This window comes from Camponotus vicinus, unplaced genomic scaffold, assembly GCF_025532165.1.
Source record: "Camponotus vicinus isolate PSW18456_S1 unplaced genomic scaffold, iyCamVici1.0 SCAF_10, whole genome shotgun sequence".
Lineage (NCBI taxonomy): Eukaryota > Metazoa > Arthropoda > Insecta > Hymenoptera > Formicidae > Camponotus > Camponotus vicinus.
In genome coordinates this window covers 14,799,577-14,821,103 of record NW_028141946.1, presented here as the reverse complement: position 1 = coordinate 14,821,103, position 21,527 = coordinate 14,799,577, and the positions used below count along the sequence as shown (strand labels likewise).

Here is a 21,527-nt window from a genome sequence, read left to right as displayed (position 1 = left end):
ACGCAAAGCAAGAAAGCTGTGACAACGAACCAGACATCCATGTGTATGAATTGATATGTATGATTAATAAATAAATGTAATTTTATATAAAAAAATTTTGAGAATGTAAAAATAAAAGCTCTCTCCACAGGATATGCGTCGATGCCATTGCCACGGATGGATTCTGTCGCTCGTTGATCAAATGGGCGTAAAGACACGTCCGACCTCCTCCCACATACATCCCTATCTTTCTCTGGATATTTCTCCGATAGAAACTGTCATCGTTGTCCTAATAAGTGTCCGCGATGTTTGACCGTACCGTCGTGTAGGTCGCAGCTCGACGTAGAGATCATAAAATGTAACGCGTGTAAGCGCACATTTTTCGGTGCTGAATGTTTCGAACGTCATCAGCGTGCAAAATCGTATGACGGCAAATCGCTCGCGAGTATTTGTAATACCGTGCAATTTTGTGGTCGCATCATTAAATTGAATACTAGACATGAATGCGGTATTACTTATTGCAAATTATGTCGTTCACCGAAGCCCGAAAATCATTTATGTTACATGCAACCTTTTCGCCACGCTAACGATATTTCTAGTGTAGCGTCGTCGTCGTCGTCGTCGTCGTCGTCACCATCGTCATCGGCGACGGGGGCGAGAATAACAAATGCGAATGCTACAAAGAGAAGTAAAGATTTTAATAACGTGCAGTCGAACGAACGCACATACGATCGCAAAAAAGGACGCGTAGCATTCGTATTTTATGATTTTGAAACGCGACAAGACGAGGCGTTCGAAGATACCACGAGTGTAAAATAACACGTTCCTACCCTTTGAGTGGCACAACAGATTTGCGAAGCGTGCGCGCATGAAAACGACATACCAGTGCGATGTCGTTGGTGCGGAGAGCGGGAGTTCGTATTTCGTCACGATCCAGTGAAACAATTTGTCGAGTTTGCAACGCGGCCGACAAAATATTTCAAACAAATCATATGCATAGCCCATAATGCGAGAGCGTTCGACGCTCAATTTATCTTACAATATATTGCGGAAAGCCAAAATGTAGAACCTAAAATAATTTTAAACGGCTCTAAGATTATGATATTAACGGTAGGACATACAAAATTTATCGATAGTGTTAATTATATGCCGATGCGTTTATCCGAATTACCAAAAGCTTTCGGGTTAGTTGGTACGGCGGATAAAGGCATTTTTCCTCATTTGTTTAACACTGTCGAAAATCAATCGTATGTCGGACCGTTACCCGATGTGGAATATTATTCGCCGGATACCATGAAATCGAACGAGCGTGAACGGTTTCTCGCATGGCATAGCGATATGAGACAAAAAAATACCGTGTTTGATTTTCAACGTGAGATAGTGCGTTATTGCCGTAACAATGTTGATATTCTTGCCGAGCGTGTATGGCGTTTAGAAAAATTTTCTTAGATCGCGGAAATGTATGCCCGTTCGAGGAATGCGCTACTATCGCCTCGACTTGCATGACAGTTTTTCGGAAAAACTTTTTGCAGGCAGATACGATAGGCATCATTCCTGTGGGTGGATACAGACGCGCGAGTAATCATTCGCGTAAAGCTTTGCAGTGGTTGGTATGGATGGAACGTGAACTCGGTCATCCTATAAATCACGCGGGACGAACACGTGAATATCGTACGACAGACGGTACGCTCGTCGACGGATATTTTGAAACGGTTGTTACAGAGACGACGCGGCGTCACGTGCTGCAATTCCACGGCTGTTTTTGGCATGGATGCCCGTCTTGTTTTCCTTTGAATCGAGATAGGATACTTTCAACATCTGATCGTAAGGATACGATAAATTCTCGTTACGAGCGAACTCTCGCGATCTCATGGCGCCTTCGGCAACGCCGGATATACAGTGGTGGAGAAGTGGGAGTGCGCTTTCGATCGGGAAATGCGGGATAATCGCGAAATGAGAGAATACCTCGAGAATCATCCGATGGTAGAAACGCCGCCACTCGATCCTCGCGACGCATTTTTCGGTGGGCGTACGGGGAATATCGTAACTCGATACGAGATTACAGGTACGGAGAAGATATGTTACGTGGACGTGTGTTCTTTGTACCCGTATGTATTGAAAACGGGCGCTTTCCCGATCAGTCATCCGGAAATTTACGTAAGCGAGGAATGTTCTACTTTAATCGGAATAGCGCCGAATTATAAGTTTGACGCGCTCGAGGGCCTTATACGGTGTAAAGTACTTCCACCGCGCGATTTATTTCATCTTGTACTTCCATACCAGGTACAGGGAAAATTGCTTTTCGCCTTATGCCGCAGTTGCTGCGAAACATTTTCACAGACGGTCTGTACGCACGATAGCGTTAACGAGCGCGAATTCAAAGGTACATGGGTATCCTGCGAATTACGCAAGGCCATCGAAAAGGGTTATCTCGTGACGGCAGTAAGCGAAATTTGGCAATATAAAACTAGCCAATTCGATCCCACGACACGGCAGGGTGGATTGTTCGCCAATTATATCACTTTCTTACAACTTAAGCAAGAAGCCAGTGGATGGCCGAGCGAATGCGGGGAAAATGACGACACAAAAGAGCGATACTTGAGGGAATATGAAAATACCGAGGGTATCGTTCTCGATAAGCGTAACATCATGCGGAATCCCGGTTTACGTTCGGTCGCAAAACTGTGTTTAAATTCTTTTTGGGGTAAATTTGGCCAACGATCTAACTTACCGAATACCGAAGTCGTGAGAACGCGACAACGTTTTGTATCGTTACTTACGAGTGCAGAACACGAAATAACCGGCATATTACCTGTAAATGATGAGGTAATATATGTTTCGTGGCAATTACGACAAGAGGCTGTCGTTTCTTCCCCGATAACTAATGTCGTAATAGCGGCGTATACGACGACACAAGCGCGATTAAAACTATATTCCTATTTAGAGCGCCTAGATCACCGTGTATTGTATTATGATACGGATTCGTGCATCTGTAAGCACCGGAAATCCGGGTGAATACGAACCTCGTACGGGAAATTTTCTGGGGGACATGACGGATGAACTCGAAAGCTACGGTCGCGGTAACTATATCGAGGCGTTCGTGTCCGGAGGCCCAAAATTTTACGCTTACGTCGTTCGTACACCGGAAGGTCATACGCACGAAGTATGTAAAGTTAAGGGTATATCGCTTAATTATGAAAACTCGCGTCTTATAAATTTTATTAGTATTAAGAATTTATTATTAGCGAGAGAGAGATTGCGGGAAAATACGGAAGAAGAAGAAGGTGAAACCGCTACAAATTTGATAAATTTGAGTTTTAGCGCTATTTGCCGTACCGCGTTTCACGAAGTTATAACGCGGCGCGAGACGAAAATATGCGCACCGGTATTGGTAAAACGTCGATTTATCAATAGCCGTTATTCGTTACCATACGGATATGTAGCGGAAGAATAATTCCTTCCTCTACTTCTTCGTTTTCGTTTAAATCAAAGAATTCGCATATTTTCCGTCGCACAATTAGATATAATTTTGTAAAATGCTAGAATTATAAAATATAAATGTAAATCTAGAATTTATAAATATTATTTGTAAAAAATTTATGTATTTTATGTATTTCAGAAAAAATTATTGTATTAATAATATATATATATACAGGGTGTTGAAAAAAAAGAGTCACATATTTTGATAGCAGGTAGTATTGATCAAAACAAGAAGAAAAGGTCTAATTAACATGGGTCCTAAGACTAATATCTTCAAAGATACAAGCTATTTTATTATTTGAGCTCTTTGTCATTTTCTTATTAGTCGTGTCATCTTTAGAATGTAATGAACAAAGGAGTAGGGGAGAGTGGGGTACAATGGGGATATCTTTTTTCTAGGTGCCTTAAAAAATAAAAAATAAACAAAGAGAGATAAAGAAACAATTTTTATTTTAATATGAAATGTAATCATTTATCTTCCATAAAAAAACTGAAGTAAAGAAACTGAATGTATGATAACAAAATAAAAACTCTTTTTTTACAAAAAACAAAAAATTTTAATGCTGACTCAGCATTAGAGGAGGTGCTCTATGTGATTGCCATTCACTCTCACGCATCTTTCAGCCCTACGTCTTAGAGAATCACGCATTCTTTCAAATCACGCACTCTAACTTCATTTCTCTCTCCTGATATTTACGTTTGGTTCGCAATAGATACCACAAGTCAGATGACATTGCGTAGGCCTTAACGAATGTGAGCAGCCCTAGTAAACAAAAGAGTGTTTATTACTGTTGCTGTACGAGAGTTCGTCAGTACGAGATTAACCGTCTGACTCGTAGTACACTACATAAAGTTAGAGTGTGCAGTTTACTCAGTGAACAAACATAATGGAAGCCTATTATTCCACACGAGAAATGGCAGATATGATATTTTGTTATGGTTTAGCCAATGGAAGCAACCGGGAAGCACGTGCCCGCTACGTTCAAAACTATCCAACACGCAGGGTACCCTCTCAAAAATTATTCAGCAAACTTTTCCAGCGACTCGCAGAAACTGGATTTTTAACACCACGAGTAATTGATCGGGGCAGGACTCGCTCACTTCGCACGCCTGACATGGAGGAACGGATATTGAGAAGAGTGGAAGAAGATCCTAGAACAAGTGTAAGAAGAATAGCAGCAGCTGAAGGCATCAATCATCGTCTTGTCTGGTCCATTCTTCACGAGCAGTCACTATACCCCTATCATATCCACCGAGTGCAAGCTCTTAGACCACCAGATTACCAGGCCAGATTAGTATTTTGTCAATGGTTTTTACGAAAATGTGTTGAAAAGATCCACATTTCATAGAAAACATTTTATTTACCGATGAGGCGGGCTTCACAAAAAATGGAATAGTCAATTTCCATAATATGCATGTCTGGTCAGATGAAAATCCGCACGCGATTGAAGAATTCCGAGATCAGCATCAATTTCGTATTAACATCTGGGCAGGAATTGTTGGTGATAGAATCATAGGGTCTTACGTTTTACCAAATAGATTAACAGGTGCTATCTATCACCAGTTTTTATCGAACGAATTGCCTATCATGTTGGAGGAAATCCCTCTCCTTCAAAGGCAACGAATGTGGTTCATGCATGATGGTGCACCACCCCATTTTCTTCATATCGTCCGACGACACTTAACCCAGGCATTTAATGTGCAATGGATTGGTCGGAGAGGTCCAGTAGTTTGGCCTGCTCGATCCCCGGATCTGAACACTTTAGATTTTTGGTTATGGGGACACTTAAAGACCTTGGTGTATTCAACACCCGTCGATGACATCCAAACACTGCAGGATCGCATTTTCAATGCGTGTCGGCAAATTTCTGACCAGCCAGGTGTATTTGAAAGAGTGCGTGATTCTCTAAGACGTAGGGCTGAAAGATGCGTGAGAGTGAATGGCAATCACATAGAGCACCTCCTCTAATGCTGAGTCAGCATTAAAATTTTTTGTTTTTTGTAAAAAAAGAGTTTTTATTTTGTTATCATACATTCAGTTTCTTTACTTCAGTTTTTTTATGGAAGATAAATGATTACATTTCATATTAAAATAAAAATTGTTTCTTTATCTCTCTTTGTTTATTTTTTATTTTTTAAGGCACCTAGAAAAAAGATATCCCCATTGTACCCCACTCTCCCCTACTCCTTTGTTCATTACATTCTAAAGATGACACGACTAATAAGAAAATGACAAAGAGCTCAAATAACAAAATAGCTTGTATCGTTGAAGATATTAGTCTTAGGACCCATGTTAATTAGACCTTTTCTTCTTGTTTTGATCAATACTACCTGCTATCAAAATATGTGACCCTTTTTTTTCAACACCCTGTATATATATATATATATATATATATATATATATATATATATATATATATTAGGTGCGCAACTAAGTTCTCGCTGTTTTTTTTATGCAACTTTATTGTGAAAAAATGGTTACAAATGAATCATTCAAAGTATTGCTCATCGCTAGCTACAACTTTTTCCCATCTTTCTGGCAGAGCACGAATACCGTTACGGTAAAAGTGTTAATCTTTTGAGGCTATCCACGAATCAAGCCATTTTTTGATGTCTTCATATGAGCGGAACTGCAGCCAGACCATGTGCCATCGAACGGAACAAGTAATAATCGGACGGCGCAATATCTGGGGAATATGGCGGGTGGGGTAGGACTTCCCATTTGAGCGTTTCCAGGTAGGTTTTAACGGGTTTGGCAACGTGAGGCCGAGCGTTGTCATGCTGTAGAATCACTTTTTCGTGCCTCTGCTCGTATTGTGGTCGTTTTTCGCGCAGTGTTCGGCTCAATCGCATCAATTGAAGTCGATACCGTTCTCCAGTGATGGTTTCGTTCGGTTTCAACAGCTCATAATAAATAACACCGACCTGGTCCCACCAAATACACAGCATAACTTTCGCAGCGTGAATATTCGACCGAGCCGACAACGTAGAAGCATGACCGGGCAGTCCCCATGACTTTCTTTTCTTTGGGTTGCTGTAATGAATCCATTTTTCATCACTCGTCACGATGCGATGAAGAAAACCCTTCCTTTTTTGCCGCTGGAGCAGTTGTTCACAGGCAAAAAAACGACGCTCAACGTCCCTTGGCTTCAAATCATAAGGAACCCAAGTTCCTTGCTTTTGAATCATTCCCAACGCATGCAATCGCTTGGAAATGGCTTGACGGGTAACTCCTAATGCTGATGAAAGCTCTTGTTGTGTTTGGCATGGATCCTCATCGAGCAATGCCTCCAATTCAGCGTCTTCGAAGGTTTTTGGCCTTCCTTCACGCGGACGGTCGTCAACATCGAAATCACCGTCTTTGAAGCGACGGAACCAATCACGGCACGTTGTTTCACTTAGAGCAGCATCTCTGTAAACTTTGTGGAGCTCTCGATGCGCTTCAGCCGCCGTTTTCTTCGAATGAAAGAAGAAAATCAACACTTCCCGCAAATGACGATTATTTAGCACAAAATCAGACATTTTCACACAACCAAAAGTATATGACGCCAAAACAAAATCACTACTGTGTCAAAACGGTTTGTTTACCATATGTCTAAGCTTGGTTCATGACGTTTTGGATATGTCGAAATCGACCAATACTTATTGGTGGCGCAATCTATTGACAAACAGCGGGAACTTAGTTGCGCACCTAATATATATATAATAAAATGTGCGCGCGCGCGCGCGTGTGTGTGTGTGTGTGTTGGATGTGAAATAATTGTTACTGTGTATAGGGGGAGTTCCCCTAGCGCCGGACGGCACCTAGTACCGGACATATGTCATATCTAGGCGAATAAAAACGCGATTGGGTGGTTATTTCGGTTATAGGGCGGAGAGAGTATAGTGATCCACGTGCAGGATGCGACACACTCCAGATTTGCATACGCAAGAGGACTGTTAATCGATGCGTTTGAAGATAAAACATTGCATTGTATAATTTAGAAACAGGTCATACTTACGAAGATTTGTTGTCAATACGTGTTCTTGTATTATGAAGTATTTTGATAAATAGTTTTCAAATATCTATGTGCTTTTTGCATAAAGTAAACTAGTTTTTACGAATTCGTTATTTTTTAAAACATTTTTTGTCCCCTGGCTCAGACAGAATATTTTGTTCTAACCTTGCCAGACATTAAAAATGTCAGTATTGCATGTCTGTGAAGAAATAAGTTTAAAAAGACGAATCGATCAAAGAAAATAAAGAAAACTAGAACATTAACATCTAAACATACAAACGATGACACTACCTGTGTAGTTTGCCTAGAGAGCAATGAAAAAGATTGAATTCAATGCTCCAACTGTTAGGAATGGGCTCACGAGGCATATGCTGATATCCCTGAGTGTTCTGATAATTATACTTGTGATCATTATAAATTATTTTGAAGTTATACGGTGTTTAGGGGATCTATTTTAACCATATCCGGTACTAGGCGCCACTTTAAGATCGTACAAAATTTTATACCAAAGTTTGATACTGATTTAAATATTATATTATAGAAAAGTTGATTATTCCATTCATTTATTCTCATTTCTAATATTGTTAACTAATAATTAATGCAAAATATAAAAGAAATAAAATACATTTTTTTAATTTATCTACGAAAAACCTTAAGTGTCCGCTACTAGGGGAACTCCCCCTACACAAAAATGTAGAAAATAAATATATTGACAAATATATGGAATTAAATATACATTATACGTCTTGAATTTAATCTGTCGCATACCTGACGCAAAATTTTGTTGGAAAAATTTACAAAGAGAATGCGTTGAAATAGAGAAAGGATTAGAGAGAAGAAAATAATACGTCACGCAAGTGTCGAAAATAAAATAAAAAAAAGTGTCGTAAAAGTTTAAGACACTTAAGCTCGTGACTGAAGGGATAACAATGCATTATATTGTTTTATAATTTCTCGAAAAAAGGAACAAAAAACGAGATAAGTAATTCTAACCTCTGTATCGAATTTTACGTAAACTCGAAGGAAATGCAAAAAAATCCTCCTTCACCAATGAAATATCGTGTGAAAAAACCAAGCTAAGGATTGGAAATTTTTTGTTACGCCCTTTTTGGAAAATAGTGGGACAACATGGATAAAATGCTCTTTTGCGTGAGAAAAATCAGTCTAAAAATTTTTTACTCACGTGTTTTGCTTGTTTAAAGAAAAGACTTGTTTAAAGTTTTCTTAAAAGTTTCTCTAAAAAATGGCTGGAGTAGCGGAAATCATAAAAAACATCCTTTTAATTTGCACGAATATAGTGCCGCAACTAGAAATCGTCGCGTTTATAAAACAATTAGACGAGAGTGACGCGGAAAAAAATTACAAGATGTTCTCGGTGTTTGCCGAAAAAAAATGTAGTAGCTCTCTGCTCGGTGTACTATACCGTTTAGGGCACTTTACCGGGGAGGAAAAAATTTTGAAAATAGCAGCGGAAATAGTGTCCGCCCGACAGTCGGCGGAAAAGAAGGAGGAGGACATTGGAGGACATATAAATTTCCTCCTACTACATTACAGGCATCGTCATCGGTCTCAGGGTGAGTAAACATGTAATATTTTTAAAATTAACATGTGTAGAATATATTAATGTGTGTAGAAATAAGAATAAATTTCTAAACTTTATTTCGATTTGATAAAACAGAAGCCAGGAGAGTTGCCACGATAAAACCCCAGCCTCCACGAAAACGTCCAGCGGAGGACCCCGCGGCCGGAGAAGCCGGAGCAAGTCCTTCAGGTTTACGTAAGTATTCCTAAATATATTTTTATAATATTTTTTCGAAGCTATAATAGAAATAAGATTAATAAAATTTCAATTTTTAGAAAGCTTATAATTAATTTCAAAATTAAATATTTCATAATAATAAAAATGTGTAAATTGTAATACAACTCTGGTAAAATTTTTGTATGTAACTTTTCTTAAATCCTTTAATTCCAAGTCTACTTAATAAAACTTATGATCTTAAAACAAATCAATTAGTTTTTCTCTTTTAAATTCAAAATTGGCGATTAATACAGTTGATGTTATTGCAGTAAATGTTAAATAGTTTCATGACTTACTATTTGTAATCTAATATAAAACCCGCAATATATTAGTGCTATTTCATATTTTGTACAAATATTTATTTGGATCACACATAATAATGTATTTTTATATATCATACAAAGTATTGAACTTATTTTGAAAATCATTTTCATTTTGTCGAGGATCTATAATACATAAATGCAAGATAGAATTTGTGATAAATTTATTTCAAATTACAAATCCTATCAATTGCTTCAATGTACTTGACTAATTAATTATTGATTTCATATTTAGTTTTGATTTTCTTTTTAAGAAAATTATATATATTTTTTTAGGGAAAATTTTTATAAATTATTTTTAGCGATATTTTTTTATTAAACGTTTTGTTGCATACAAGGTGGAATATTTTTTATGTACTTGGCGTACTTTTTTTACCTTTGTAAGGTTTTTTTAGAGGAATTTATTTTATTGATGATGATCTTACATCAGAGGTTCCAACAAACTGATTACATAAAGATGGAAATAGCTATATGTGTTGGTGGCCATCAAATGCAAAAAATCACTTATAATGAAACGTATAAAACCTAATATAAAAACTTGGATGTTATTTTCAGTAAGGGTAGAAAAGTATTGTGGTAAGAATATTTTACATATAAATATGTTTTTAAATATATGTATACTATATTAATATAATATTCATACATTTTTTATTTTTTTAGAAACATTTGAAAAGGCACGCATAATTGCAGAAGATGAAAATTACACTTCCGCAGAAGATTTGCAAGTGGGAAAAGGATATCGAAAGAAAATTCCTTCAAGTCGTTATATTAGTCCTGATGAAATTGATTCATTGTCAGATGAAAGAAATAACAATAGTGATAATAAAGAAAAGACAACAATAAACTCTATTGATTTACCAGTTACAAAAGAAAGTTATAAAAGAAAATCTAATAAAAGTTTAAATATCGATACTATTAATACTCAAGAATATAATAATAATGCAAGCCATACTACAAGCAAATTACCAGAGTGGCCATCTTCTATAGTTAATTCAAGAAATACTAACCTGGTGTCTACAAATGAAATAATTTACGTTGAAAATAGTATTTATTACAAAAAATTTATTATAAAAAAGGCACATATAATAAAATATTTATACATAGTTAAATAATTTTATATTTTTTTCAGTGCTTACTGATGAAATTGAGCATGATAATATATCTCAGCATGAATCTTTATCTCATACATCAACCTTTCAATATGCAGAAAATAAAACTGAATCTCATAGTTCATTTGATGACAATAGTGATAATCATAAAGAACTAACAAAATGTGTTCGAGATATTAAAGATAATTTTATATTTCTAAGTTGAAAAAAGCAATTTAAATCCCAATACTTTATTTACAGGAGATACAGAAACATTAATGAGAATGTGCGCATAATTTGAGTTGCAAACTAAAGACATAATCAAACATATTAAAAAACTTACACCAAACATGCGAATCAATGTTTCAACAAAGCGTGTAAAGAATATGTTGCCATTAAAATCCATTGATGAAATTAAAACAATAGAAGTATTATTGCAAGAAAAATCATTTGTAAAGGAACATGTAAGTAAAAAAATTTAATAATATTTAATAATATATTCAATAATATTTTTAAATATTTTTTCTTCATTTATTAATTTTAGAGAACTTTTATTCTAAAAATTAGTGGTCATTCACCAAGAGAGACAATACGAAATGTATTGTCACGTATATTTTCAAATGAATGCTCCATTAAATGCTCATGAAAAGGACGTCGAGAAAATTTCGGTGGCAAAATTGATTCTTATCAGTATAATAAAAAGTAGTATTTATCAATATTTATTACATACGTGTTTATTAAATATTAAATTATATTAAATTATATTAAATTATATATAAATTATATATATATATATATATATATATATATATATATATATGTATATGTATATATAGTAGAGTATATAGAGTATAGAGAATATACCTTATGTTCTATATAAAGTATACGGAGCATAAAGTATGTATAAGAAATAATATGAATAAATATATTATATGTATATCAATATATTGCAGTATAACGTATAATACCTTATACAATTGAAAATTAAAATGTTGCTGCCAAACCCAAATAACTTCATTTTTTCCATTATTTGAGTTAAGGAATAAAAATGATATGACATTTTTTGTGATATTTATTCTCCTGTAGAAAATAATTAACAAAAATTTTGTTAATTATTTTCTACAGGAAAAGGTTACAAAAAATGTCATCTTTTTTATCCCTTAACTCAAATAATGGAAAAATGGAATATCTCTGGTTTTGGCAATAACCCGACTGTATGTTTAGCAAAGTTTAAAAAACGTTACATGTGGAACGTTGTGCACGAACTTTACAATAACGGTTTACATAAGTTTCTCAAACGTTTCACAAACGTTGCAAATGGAACGTTTCGAATGAACTTTTCAGTGACGTTTTATATATGTTTTACAAACGTTTCACAAACGTTGCAAATGGAACGTTCCATATGAACAGTAAATGCGTGAGGACATTTCTGGTTGTGGCGACGTTGCATAATCGTTTCTGGAACGACACGAAAAAGGTCGCATAGCTTAAATCTAACGTTATTGCAATGTTGATGAAACGAAATTTTGTTTAGTGGGTTATAGTTAAAAAATTATATAAGGTTACATCTTTTGTATGAAAGTTGTATATCTAACAGACAGATATATTAAAAGTCATTAAACATTTTAATTTATGTGTTTTAGTTAAAAATCTAACCTAACCTAACCTAACTACATAAAATATATATGTAATTAATTATAGTTATATATACATTACAGTTATTTTCCAATTACATAACAAGAATTGATGCTCATATATAACAATAATATAACATGTTATATTACATGTTACATCTATGAGTGGGAAATAGGAACATACGAGTAACGTACAAGTAACTTTCATGTAATATTATCTGTTATAATAATTTCCATTGCAGTCATATAACATTAATATAAATGTGTTTGCTGGGTTACTAGGTTGTTCGTATGAGTTTTCTGAATTAAAGTAAAACATAATTTTTGAATATTAAATAAAAGTTTTATTTTCAATAAAATAATCACCATTTTATTCTGTTATTTTAAGATATATATAGACGTCATAAACTTTCAATGATAACAATACAATGCAACGTTCATAGAATCGTTCAGACTTATAATAGAACTTCTCGGATAATCTAATATTTGGAATATAATTTTAGATACCTTATATTATAAAATTCATATAAATCTACATTTTGTTGAAATTATTTTTAAAATATAGATCATTTTATGTGTGATGTATCAATTTTTTGCAATAACATGTTACGATTGTGATATTACTTTTTTTGCAAAAAATTATTGATTTGGCATGTTTAAAGATTTTTTTTCAATTCCAAGAAAAGAATACATTATTGAGGAAAAAAGCCATATGTAGACAGTAAAGTAAAAACAAAAGTTTCCAAATTTTTGTTTCAAGTGTGTTTTATTTTAAACGTTAACAATTGTCGTGTAAGTTTAGTTTTAAGTGTTAAAAATTGTGTCTTAAAATTTAGATTTAGAACGCTCCAAGCGATTTATATTTCGAATGATTGAAATGTCAACTTAGATGAGATAACAATATTTTTTCCCTAAAAATATTCGTTTATAAAAGATATATACTTTTACATGTAATGTAATATAATATATTTTAATGAAAATGTTTCTAAGTAAAAAAAATGATATATCTAACTTGCTTCTAAATTTATATAAATCGAATTATTCTTTCTATAAATGTCCACAAACTCTCACCATCCCCAAAATATACGTAGAAATATGTAAATCTAGTTAGAAATACTTTCCGGAAAGTATATTTTAGTTATATTTTTCATCTTAAATTACACTTTATAAATATTTCTTGTCCTCAAAGTATACATTAAAAGATTTTATCTCATTCATCAATTGTCATTAAAATTAAAAAAGTTGCATTTTTTATAAAATATAGGCAAAAGATATGTTTTACTAATTTTTCTAAATTATATTTTTCAAATATATTTCCTAATTGTTTTCGAACTACAAATAGATATACTTTATCTTCCTCAAAGTTACAAAAGATTACATATATACAAATTTTTTGCCTCACAAGTTCAAAACATATTTTATATTTAACGTTTACTATACGAGGACTCATGAATAAAATGTATTTTATCCTAGGACATGTCCTAGAATTATATTTTAAACATATATTATTATATATTATTTAGCAATGAAAGTGAAATGTCCCGAAATAATACGTTCAAGTTTTAGTTTATATATTGTGAGTTTACTTCAAAGTCATATTTTATATAATTTATGTATACTTTTAGAACATATCATATATAATTAAAAACTATTTTGGAGGAATCTAATATATTGTGAAAACACTAATAGTTTGAAGATATATACGTAATTCGAAAATCTCTAAATTTAACTTTAAATATTTTTAATTATATATTTTAATTATATTTCATATGTCCTCAAAGTATACATAAATTATATAAAATATGACCTTGAAGTAAACTCACGATATATATACTATATAAACTAAAATATGAACGTATTATTTCGGGACATTTCACTTTAATTGCTAAATAATATGTTTAAAGTATAATTCTAGAATATATATGTTCTAGGAAAATATATTTTATTCATATGAGTCTTCGTAGTAAACGCGTTAAGTATAAAAAATATAAATATAAATATAAATTAATTTTTAAAAAATATAAATAACGTAAAATTTGAACGTATTATTTTGGGACATCTCACTTTAATTGTGGGTAAATCTTTACTTTAACTTACCCACCTCTAATGACTTTGACCTTGACATATGTTGTCAAGGTCACTACCCTGAGTGACCTCCAAAAAGTTTTAGCCGTCGGTCATTCTTTATTAAAAAGTTATAAACAAATAAAGTTTCATGAATTTCACGTAATTTTCGAACATATTACGTACTTAATAAAATGTATTTATAAGAAATATACGTTCATTTAATTATTTTTTATTTTTAATAACAAATATTTAATAAATTATTTAAACAAAATAAAAAAAAATATCAAAATAACAGTATCTCTATTACAAGTGAAATAAGTAAGCTAAATCAGAAATATATAAACATGTTATTACACAGTGCTTCGCAGTATATCAAACATTCAGTATATTCAAAGTTGTCAAATAGTGAACATGTTGCTTCACGAATTTCTACATTTAACATATAATAAGAATCATATAATATTATGTCTCAAATATATCCTTTAAATGAAAATGTATCTGATAATACAGCATAATAAAAATACATATTAAATACATATTTTAATATATATGTTATAAATAAATTCGGTAATTATATACTTATACGTACGTTCGTTTCTGATAGACCTCTTATGAAAAAATTACAAACCCACGAGAGGTCCATCAGAAACGTATGTGTACACACACAAGACGTGCACACACACACACGCGCGCGCGCGCGCGCGGGGGGGCCTTCGGCCCCCCTCCCGCACCATCCCGCCGGTAGGCAAGGTGGACCTCGTTTTACAATTTACAACATCTGTCCATTGTAGCAAAGCAACGTCCACCTAGCCTACCGACGGGGTGGTGCGGGAGGGGGGGCCGAAGGCCCCCTTGCACCCCCCGCGCGCGCGCGTGTGCGTGCGTGTGTGTATGTGTACACATACATTTCTGCTGGACCTCTCATGGGTTTGTAATTTTCTATGCTAAGCGATGTATCCATTGTATCCATATAATTCGTCAAACTTTATTTGTTTATAACTTTGTAATAAACAATGACCGACGGCTAAAACTTTTTAGGGGTCAGGGTAGTGACCTTGACAACATATGTCAAGGTCAAAGTCATTGGAGGTGAGTAAGTTAAAGTAAAGATTTACCGTAGTAAACATTAAGTATAAAAAATGTTTTAACATTCAAAATATTGTTTTATTTTAAAAAATAACAATTATCCCAAGTTTGGTAGTTTATCTAACACGGTTTACAATTTAAAAAATACGAGGTCCCAAAATATACATTTGACATATACAGATACAGGGTGTCCCAAAAGTCCCGGAACGGTCGAATATTTCATAAACTATGTACTTTAGAAAGAAATGTTTCAGACAAAAGTTGTATGGCTTGAAGGGGGCCATAAGATGATGTCATTGGTTTTACCTTGAAAAGTCGTTTGAAGGTCACGTGAAGATCACCTCCAACTTTTTAAATGGGACACCCTATATACTTTTGCATATTCTTATAGCTTGCCTCGAGAACTTTCCAAAACACTATAATAAAGTATTTCTTCATTGAGTACTTCTCGAGTTATAAGGCTTGAAATATTTTCTTAATTTTACATAAACCATAAAATATCTAGTAAAATATTCATTTATTGATTATCTTACCTTAATGAAAATAATTTCTTAATTTTACATAAACCATAAAATATCTAGTAAAATATTCATTTATTGATTATCTTACCTTAATGAAAATAATTTCTTAATTTTACATAAACCATAAAATATCTAGTAAAATATTCATTTATTGATTATCTTACCTTACTTTTATGTACGAAATAATAAGAGGAATCAATTTGTGTAAAAAAAAAACAGTTATTTTTAAGAAAAAATATGTAATTTGCAATTAACCATTACATATTTCTTTTAATAATTACGTATTAAAATAGATATATAGAAATTATATATTATACAATTATATATATTACAATCTATAAGCATCAGTATACAGTATACCTTACTATATTAATTGCAAATTACATTTTTTCTTTCGAAACAATTATGTGTTTTTTTTACACCAATTGATTCCTCTTATTATTTTGTACATAAAAGTATTAAGGTAAGATAAACAAAAAATGAATATTTTACTAGATATTTTATGGTTTATGTAAAATTAAGAAATTATTTCAAGCCTCATAACTCGAAAAGTCTTAATGAAAAAATGTTTAATTATAGTGTTTTGGAAAGCTCTCGAGGCAAGCTACAACAATATGCAAAAGTATATAGGGTGTCCTATTTAAAAAGTTAAAGGTGACCTTCACGTGACCTTCAAACGACTTTTCAAGGTCAAACCAATGACACCGTCTTATGGCCCCCTTCAAGCCATACAACTTTTGTCTGAAACATTTCTTTCTAAAGTGCATAGTTTATGAAATATTCGACCGTTCCAGGACTTTTGGGACACCCTGTATATATATATATATATATATCCGAAACGGTGCGTTAAATAAAAAAATGTTTCAAACAAAAGTTGTATGGCTTGAAGGGGGCCATCAGATGGTGGCAATGGTGGTTTGATCTTGGAGAGTCATTTGAAGGTCACGTGAAAATCACCTTTAATTTTTTGAACGGAACCCCCTATTTTTTATTACTTACTACTATTCTTGTAGCTTATCTCGAGAGCTTTCCAAAACACTCTAATAAAGTATTTCTTCATTGAGTACTTTTCGAGTTATGAGGCTTGAAATAATTTCTCAATTTTACATAAACCATATAAAATATCTAGTAAAATATTTATTTTTCGATTATCTTACCTTAACACTTTTATGTACAAAATAATGAGAGGAATCAATTGGTGTAAAGAAGAAACATGGTTGTTTTTAAAAAAAATATGTACAAAATATATACAGGGTGGCCCACATAACTCTTAACAGCTCAATATCTCGAAAACTATGCCATCGATTTTAATGTTCTTGGTCTTAAATTGCATGGATCTGAAGGGCCTTTCTAACTACATAAACGTGAAGTGGCCCCCCCTTCCCCTTTAAGGGGGGGCGGGGGTAACTTTATAATTTTAAATGGAACCCCCTATAAAACGTTATACATTTAGATTCTACAGGAAAAAACAAGTAAATTTTGTCTGAAACATTTTTTTGTCAGATATTTCCATGATGAGATATAACAGTTTGAAGTTTCGACTTGTAGGTACTTACTTGAAGCGCTCGGAAATAGCGTTGTTGAATTATACGCGCTTGAGTTCTTTGCTTATTCGTGAAAAAACAAAAATAATAATATTTACAATTCTTGAGTTTGACTCAATTATCCATGAAAACGTTTTCAGTTTAGAGCTGTTATTCAAGCAGTAACATTGTGATTATGGCTATTTTTGATACAGAAGTGAATATGTTATTAGTGTTAGGTGAATGCCAAAAAAATTATCGGCGTGCAGCAGTGATGTTTTTTGAACGTTATGGGATCGAAAAATCTCATGTAACATTTTATAATTTAGAAAAGCGGCTTCGTGAGCACGGTGAATTGTGTAAAAAAATTCGCAATAAACCTAAACCTGTCACTAATGAAAATAATAGTGTCAATATTCTTGCTGCAATTACATTAAATCCTCATATTAGTCAACGTAAACTTGCACAAACATCACATATCAGTCGTTCTTCAATTCAACGAATTTTGAAACGGCAAAAATATCATCCATATCACTTGATTTTATCACAAGAGCTTTCGATGGCAGACTACGATCACCGCGTAACATTTTGTGAGTGGCTGCAGGGTGTTATGGAAAATGACTTTTTATGCAAAATACTTTTTTCCGATGAGGCTACTTTTATGAATTCAGGACATGTAAATAAACATAATATGCATTATTGGGCCGTTGAAAACCCACATTGGATGCGATCTGTTCCCTTTCAACATCGATGGTCTTTAAATGTTTGGTGTGGCATAATAGGAGATTTTGTGATTGGACCTTATTTTTTTGAAGAAACTGTAACATCTGAAAGTTATTGTGATTTATTAAAAAATCATTTGCCTGCGCTTTTGGAAGATGTGCCACTACACATTAGAAGAGAAATGTGGTTTCAACAAGACGGCGCTCCTCCACATTTTGCAATCATCACCAGACAATTTTTGAATGAAAAATTTGGGAACAAATGGATAGGTCGTGGGGAACCTCGTCAATGGCCTCCTCGATCCCCCGATCTAACACCATTAGATTTCTTCTTATGGGGATATGTAAAGGACAAAGTTATGTTTGAACCGCCGACGACAAAAGAGAATATGAAACAAAGAATACGTGACGCTTGCGCTTCAGTGACTCCCGAAATATTAACAAATGTTAGAACAACTTTGATGTTTCGAGTACATAAATGTTTACAAGTCCATGGTGGACATTTTGAACATTTAATTTAAAGAACATTTTATTTCTTCACGAATAAGCAAAGAACTCAAGCGCGTATAATTCAACAACGCTATTTCCGAGCGCTTAGTAAGTACCTACAAGTCGAAACTTCAAACTGTTATATCTCATCATGGAAATATCTGACAAAAAAATGTTTCAGACAAAATTTACTTGTTTTTTCCTGTAAAATCTAAATGTATAACGTTTTATAGGGGGTTCCATTTAAAATTATAAAGTTACCCCCGCCCCCCCTTAAAGGGGAAGGGGGGGCCACTTCACGTTTATGTAGTTAGAAAGGCCCTTCAGATCCATGCAATTTAAGACCAAGAACTTTAAAATCGATGGCATAGTTTTCGAGATATTGAGCTGTTAAGAGTTATGTGGGCCACCCTGTATATATATATATTGTGTATTTTACAATCCTCAGATGATAGAGAGGATGAGAGGGAGCGAAACGTCATCAAAAACACAAGTAACGAAAAGAATACTCGCGCACGGAGGAACAAGGATGGAGGGTGTTCCGCGCGAGCCATGGCGAAGCGAAGGCCGTATCGAAATCTCGAAATTGGGCGCCAGATACGGTCTTTCACGTATCAATTCGCTAAATGCCAAAATAACGCGACAAATGCTTGCCTTATTCGCCATGGGCCGACTAGCTCGCCTAACGGTAGAGGGGCAGGGTCTATGGAAAAGGGTGTTATAATTAATTTATACGAGGCTTTACAAAAATGAAGAATTCGACAAACACGACAGAATCGAACGTTCACGAAAGGCCGACACTCAAATAATTTATGCGAACGTATTATAATGAAAGATGACAAATTTATTTAAAAAGAAAATAAAAGAAAAGAAGTAACAAATTAAAGAAAAATAAGAGTAACATAGATTCGAGAATATTTGAAGCAACGAAATATAATAATATAAAATAGTAGTTCGACAGCGGTGATCATAATCATACGATAATCTATCGAAATTCGCAAAACGTGAAAGTCAGGAAGATCGAATATTCACGCGATATCGAAATCTAAGGGAACGCTATCACATTCCTGATATTTCTTCTAACCTTTTTTTATAGTTAGACTCAGCGAGGCCGAACGGCGCATCGAAAAAACGTAACGATAATTCGAGAATCAAATCATCGTCTTACTTTACGGGACTTTTTCCGCAAACGCACTTTTACTCGCTCTAATTTTTAGTCTCAATATTCTAATCGACAGCAATCGGTTCGAAAGAATGTCTAACAATCAAGCGAGAATAATTAATTAATTTGCGAAGACATGAGAACTCGCTTGCGACGAGCACGGTCAATGCGATCGATAATCGATAGCCGTCGAATGCCGCTCACGCCGCTCTTACTTTACTTTTCAGTGTAACGCTCTTTACATACGCGAATCTTTCGAAATTCGGCAGTCTCATAATTTGCCGTAATCTATTACGCACCGTGACACACTCACACCGCGACAAATATCACGAAATAAGCACGAATCATACAATGTAATAAGCGCGACAGAGAGGCGGAAAAACACTCACTCGCAAATTCATGAAACGTAAAGCTCATATACACACGCTAATTACCACACGAAAATCGCACGAAGATCGATTGCGGGGATGTCTTACGCGGTTTCGACAACTCTTTACGACAGCACGGACAGCGACCACATTCCTCGTGATTTACCGCGCACGTGGTCGATATACGAGAGCCGGTTATTACGCGTTTCGCGACACCCCAAATCCCAAAAAGACCAACAGTCCCCTATCGATTTATGCCGACGTTACGATTGAAGCCTTGGTCGCTTGTCTCCGGTCGCCCGAAACTCACCAAAATCGAAATCTTAGTGCAAGACCCTCGCGAAAACGAAACACGAAAATGGCGACGGCGACAAGACGGCCGGATAACGGACGGAATCGCGTACGTGGCTTACAAAATAAAGATGGGCAACCTTACCTTATGGATACTCGCTCCTGCTTGCAAGGGATGGTCTTCGGCTTCTCTCTGCTAGTTTTCCGCGACAACGACACGATGAACACGACAACGAAAAATGAGAACTGTACTGCACGAGCGCCCGCACCAGAGTGTCTTCCTGTATCTCACGATCCAGAGTCGATAACGTCAATCCTGCGCGCAAGGGTGCGCGGATGCACGACCAATCACGCCCCGACACGCCAGATATTAATGCGCCCCGCGACAACGCTGTATCAGGGATCGTAACGGCCCCGATAATTTAAATCTTCCAAATTTGTGGCGACGCCTTATCGAAGGGCCTTCTCCAGCCGATCTTTTGTCTCCTCCCTTCGTCCTCGGAGAGTAGCGTCGACTGGGCTCTGTAATCCCGGGCCTAGACAGTTTTTAGGGATTCTTCCTCCTTTTGCTGGAGCGAACGCCACCCGTGATTCTGCGCTGTCCTGACTCGAAGATCCTTGGACGCTATTTCCGCATTCGAATCTGTGACTGGAATGGAAGCGCCGTTTCGGTTGTCGTGAAAGATTCTTCTTCATCCTCTTCCCGATATGCTCCGACGGATTGCTCAATGTACAAAATGAATATACAAAAAAATAACAATTAAGAACGTGAAATAATAATAATCCCTCGTCTCTCCGGAGATTTCGATACGGCTCTCGCAATCCTATTTGGCGCAGCCACTCGGCTCACGCCCCGTTAAGGGAGGAATCTCATGTAACAGAAAAAAATCGATTTTTTTTAATGCTTAAATCAATATCCCGAGTAGAAATTTTAGAAGGGCCCTAATAGTGGCCTGATAAATGCCCTAATGCCTGATCAGGGGCTTATCAGGTAGCCCTTG

The 21,527-nt window shown here is 34.8% G+C and overlaps 1 protein-coding gene across 1 annotated transcript; it reads left to right on the top strand.

The window, feature by feature from the left end:
• Window positions 1-1,914: 1,914 nt before the first annotated feature.
• LOC145960124 (uncharacterized) lies at window positions 1,915-2,994 on the top strand. Its single transcript, XM_083079393.1, has one exon. The coding sequence runs from the start codon at window positions 1,915-1,917 to the stop codon at window positions 2,992-2,994; it is 1,080 nt and encodes a 359-aa protein (XP_082935519.1).
• Window positions 2,995-21,527: the final 18,533 nt, after the last annotated feature.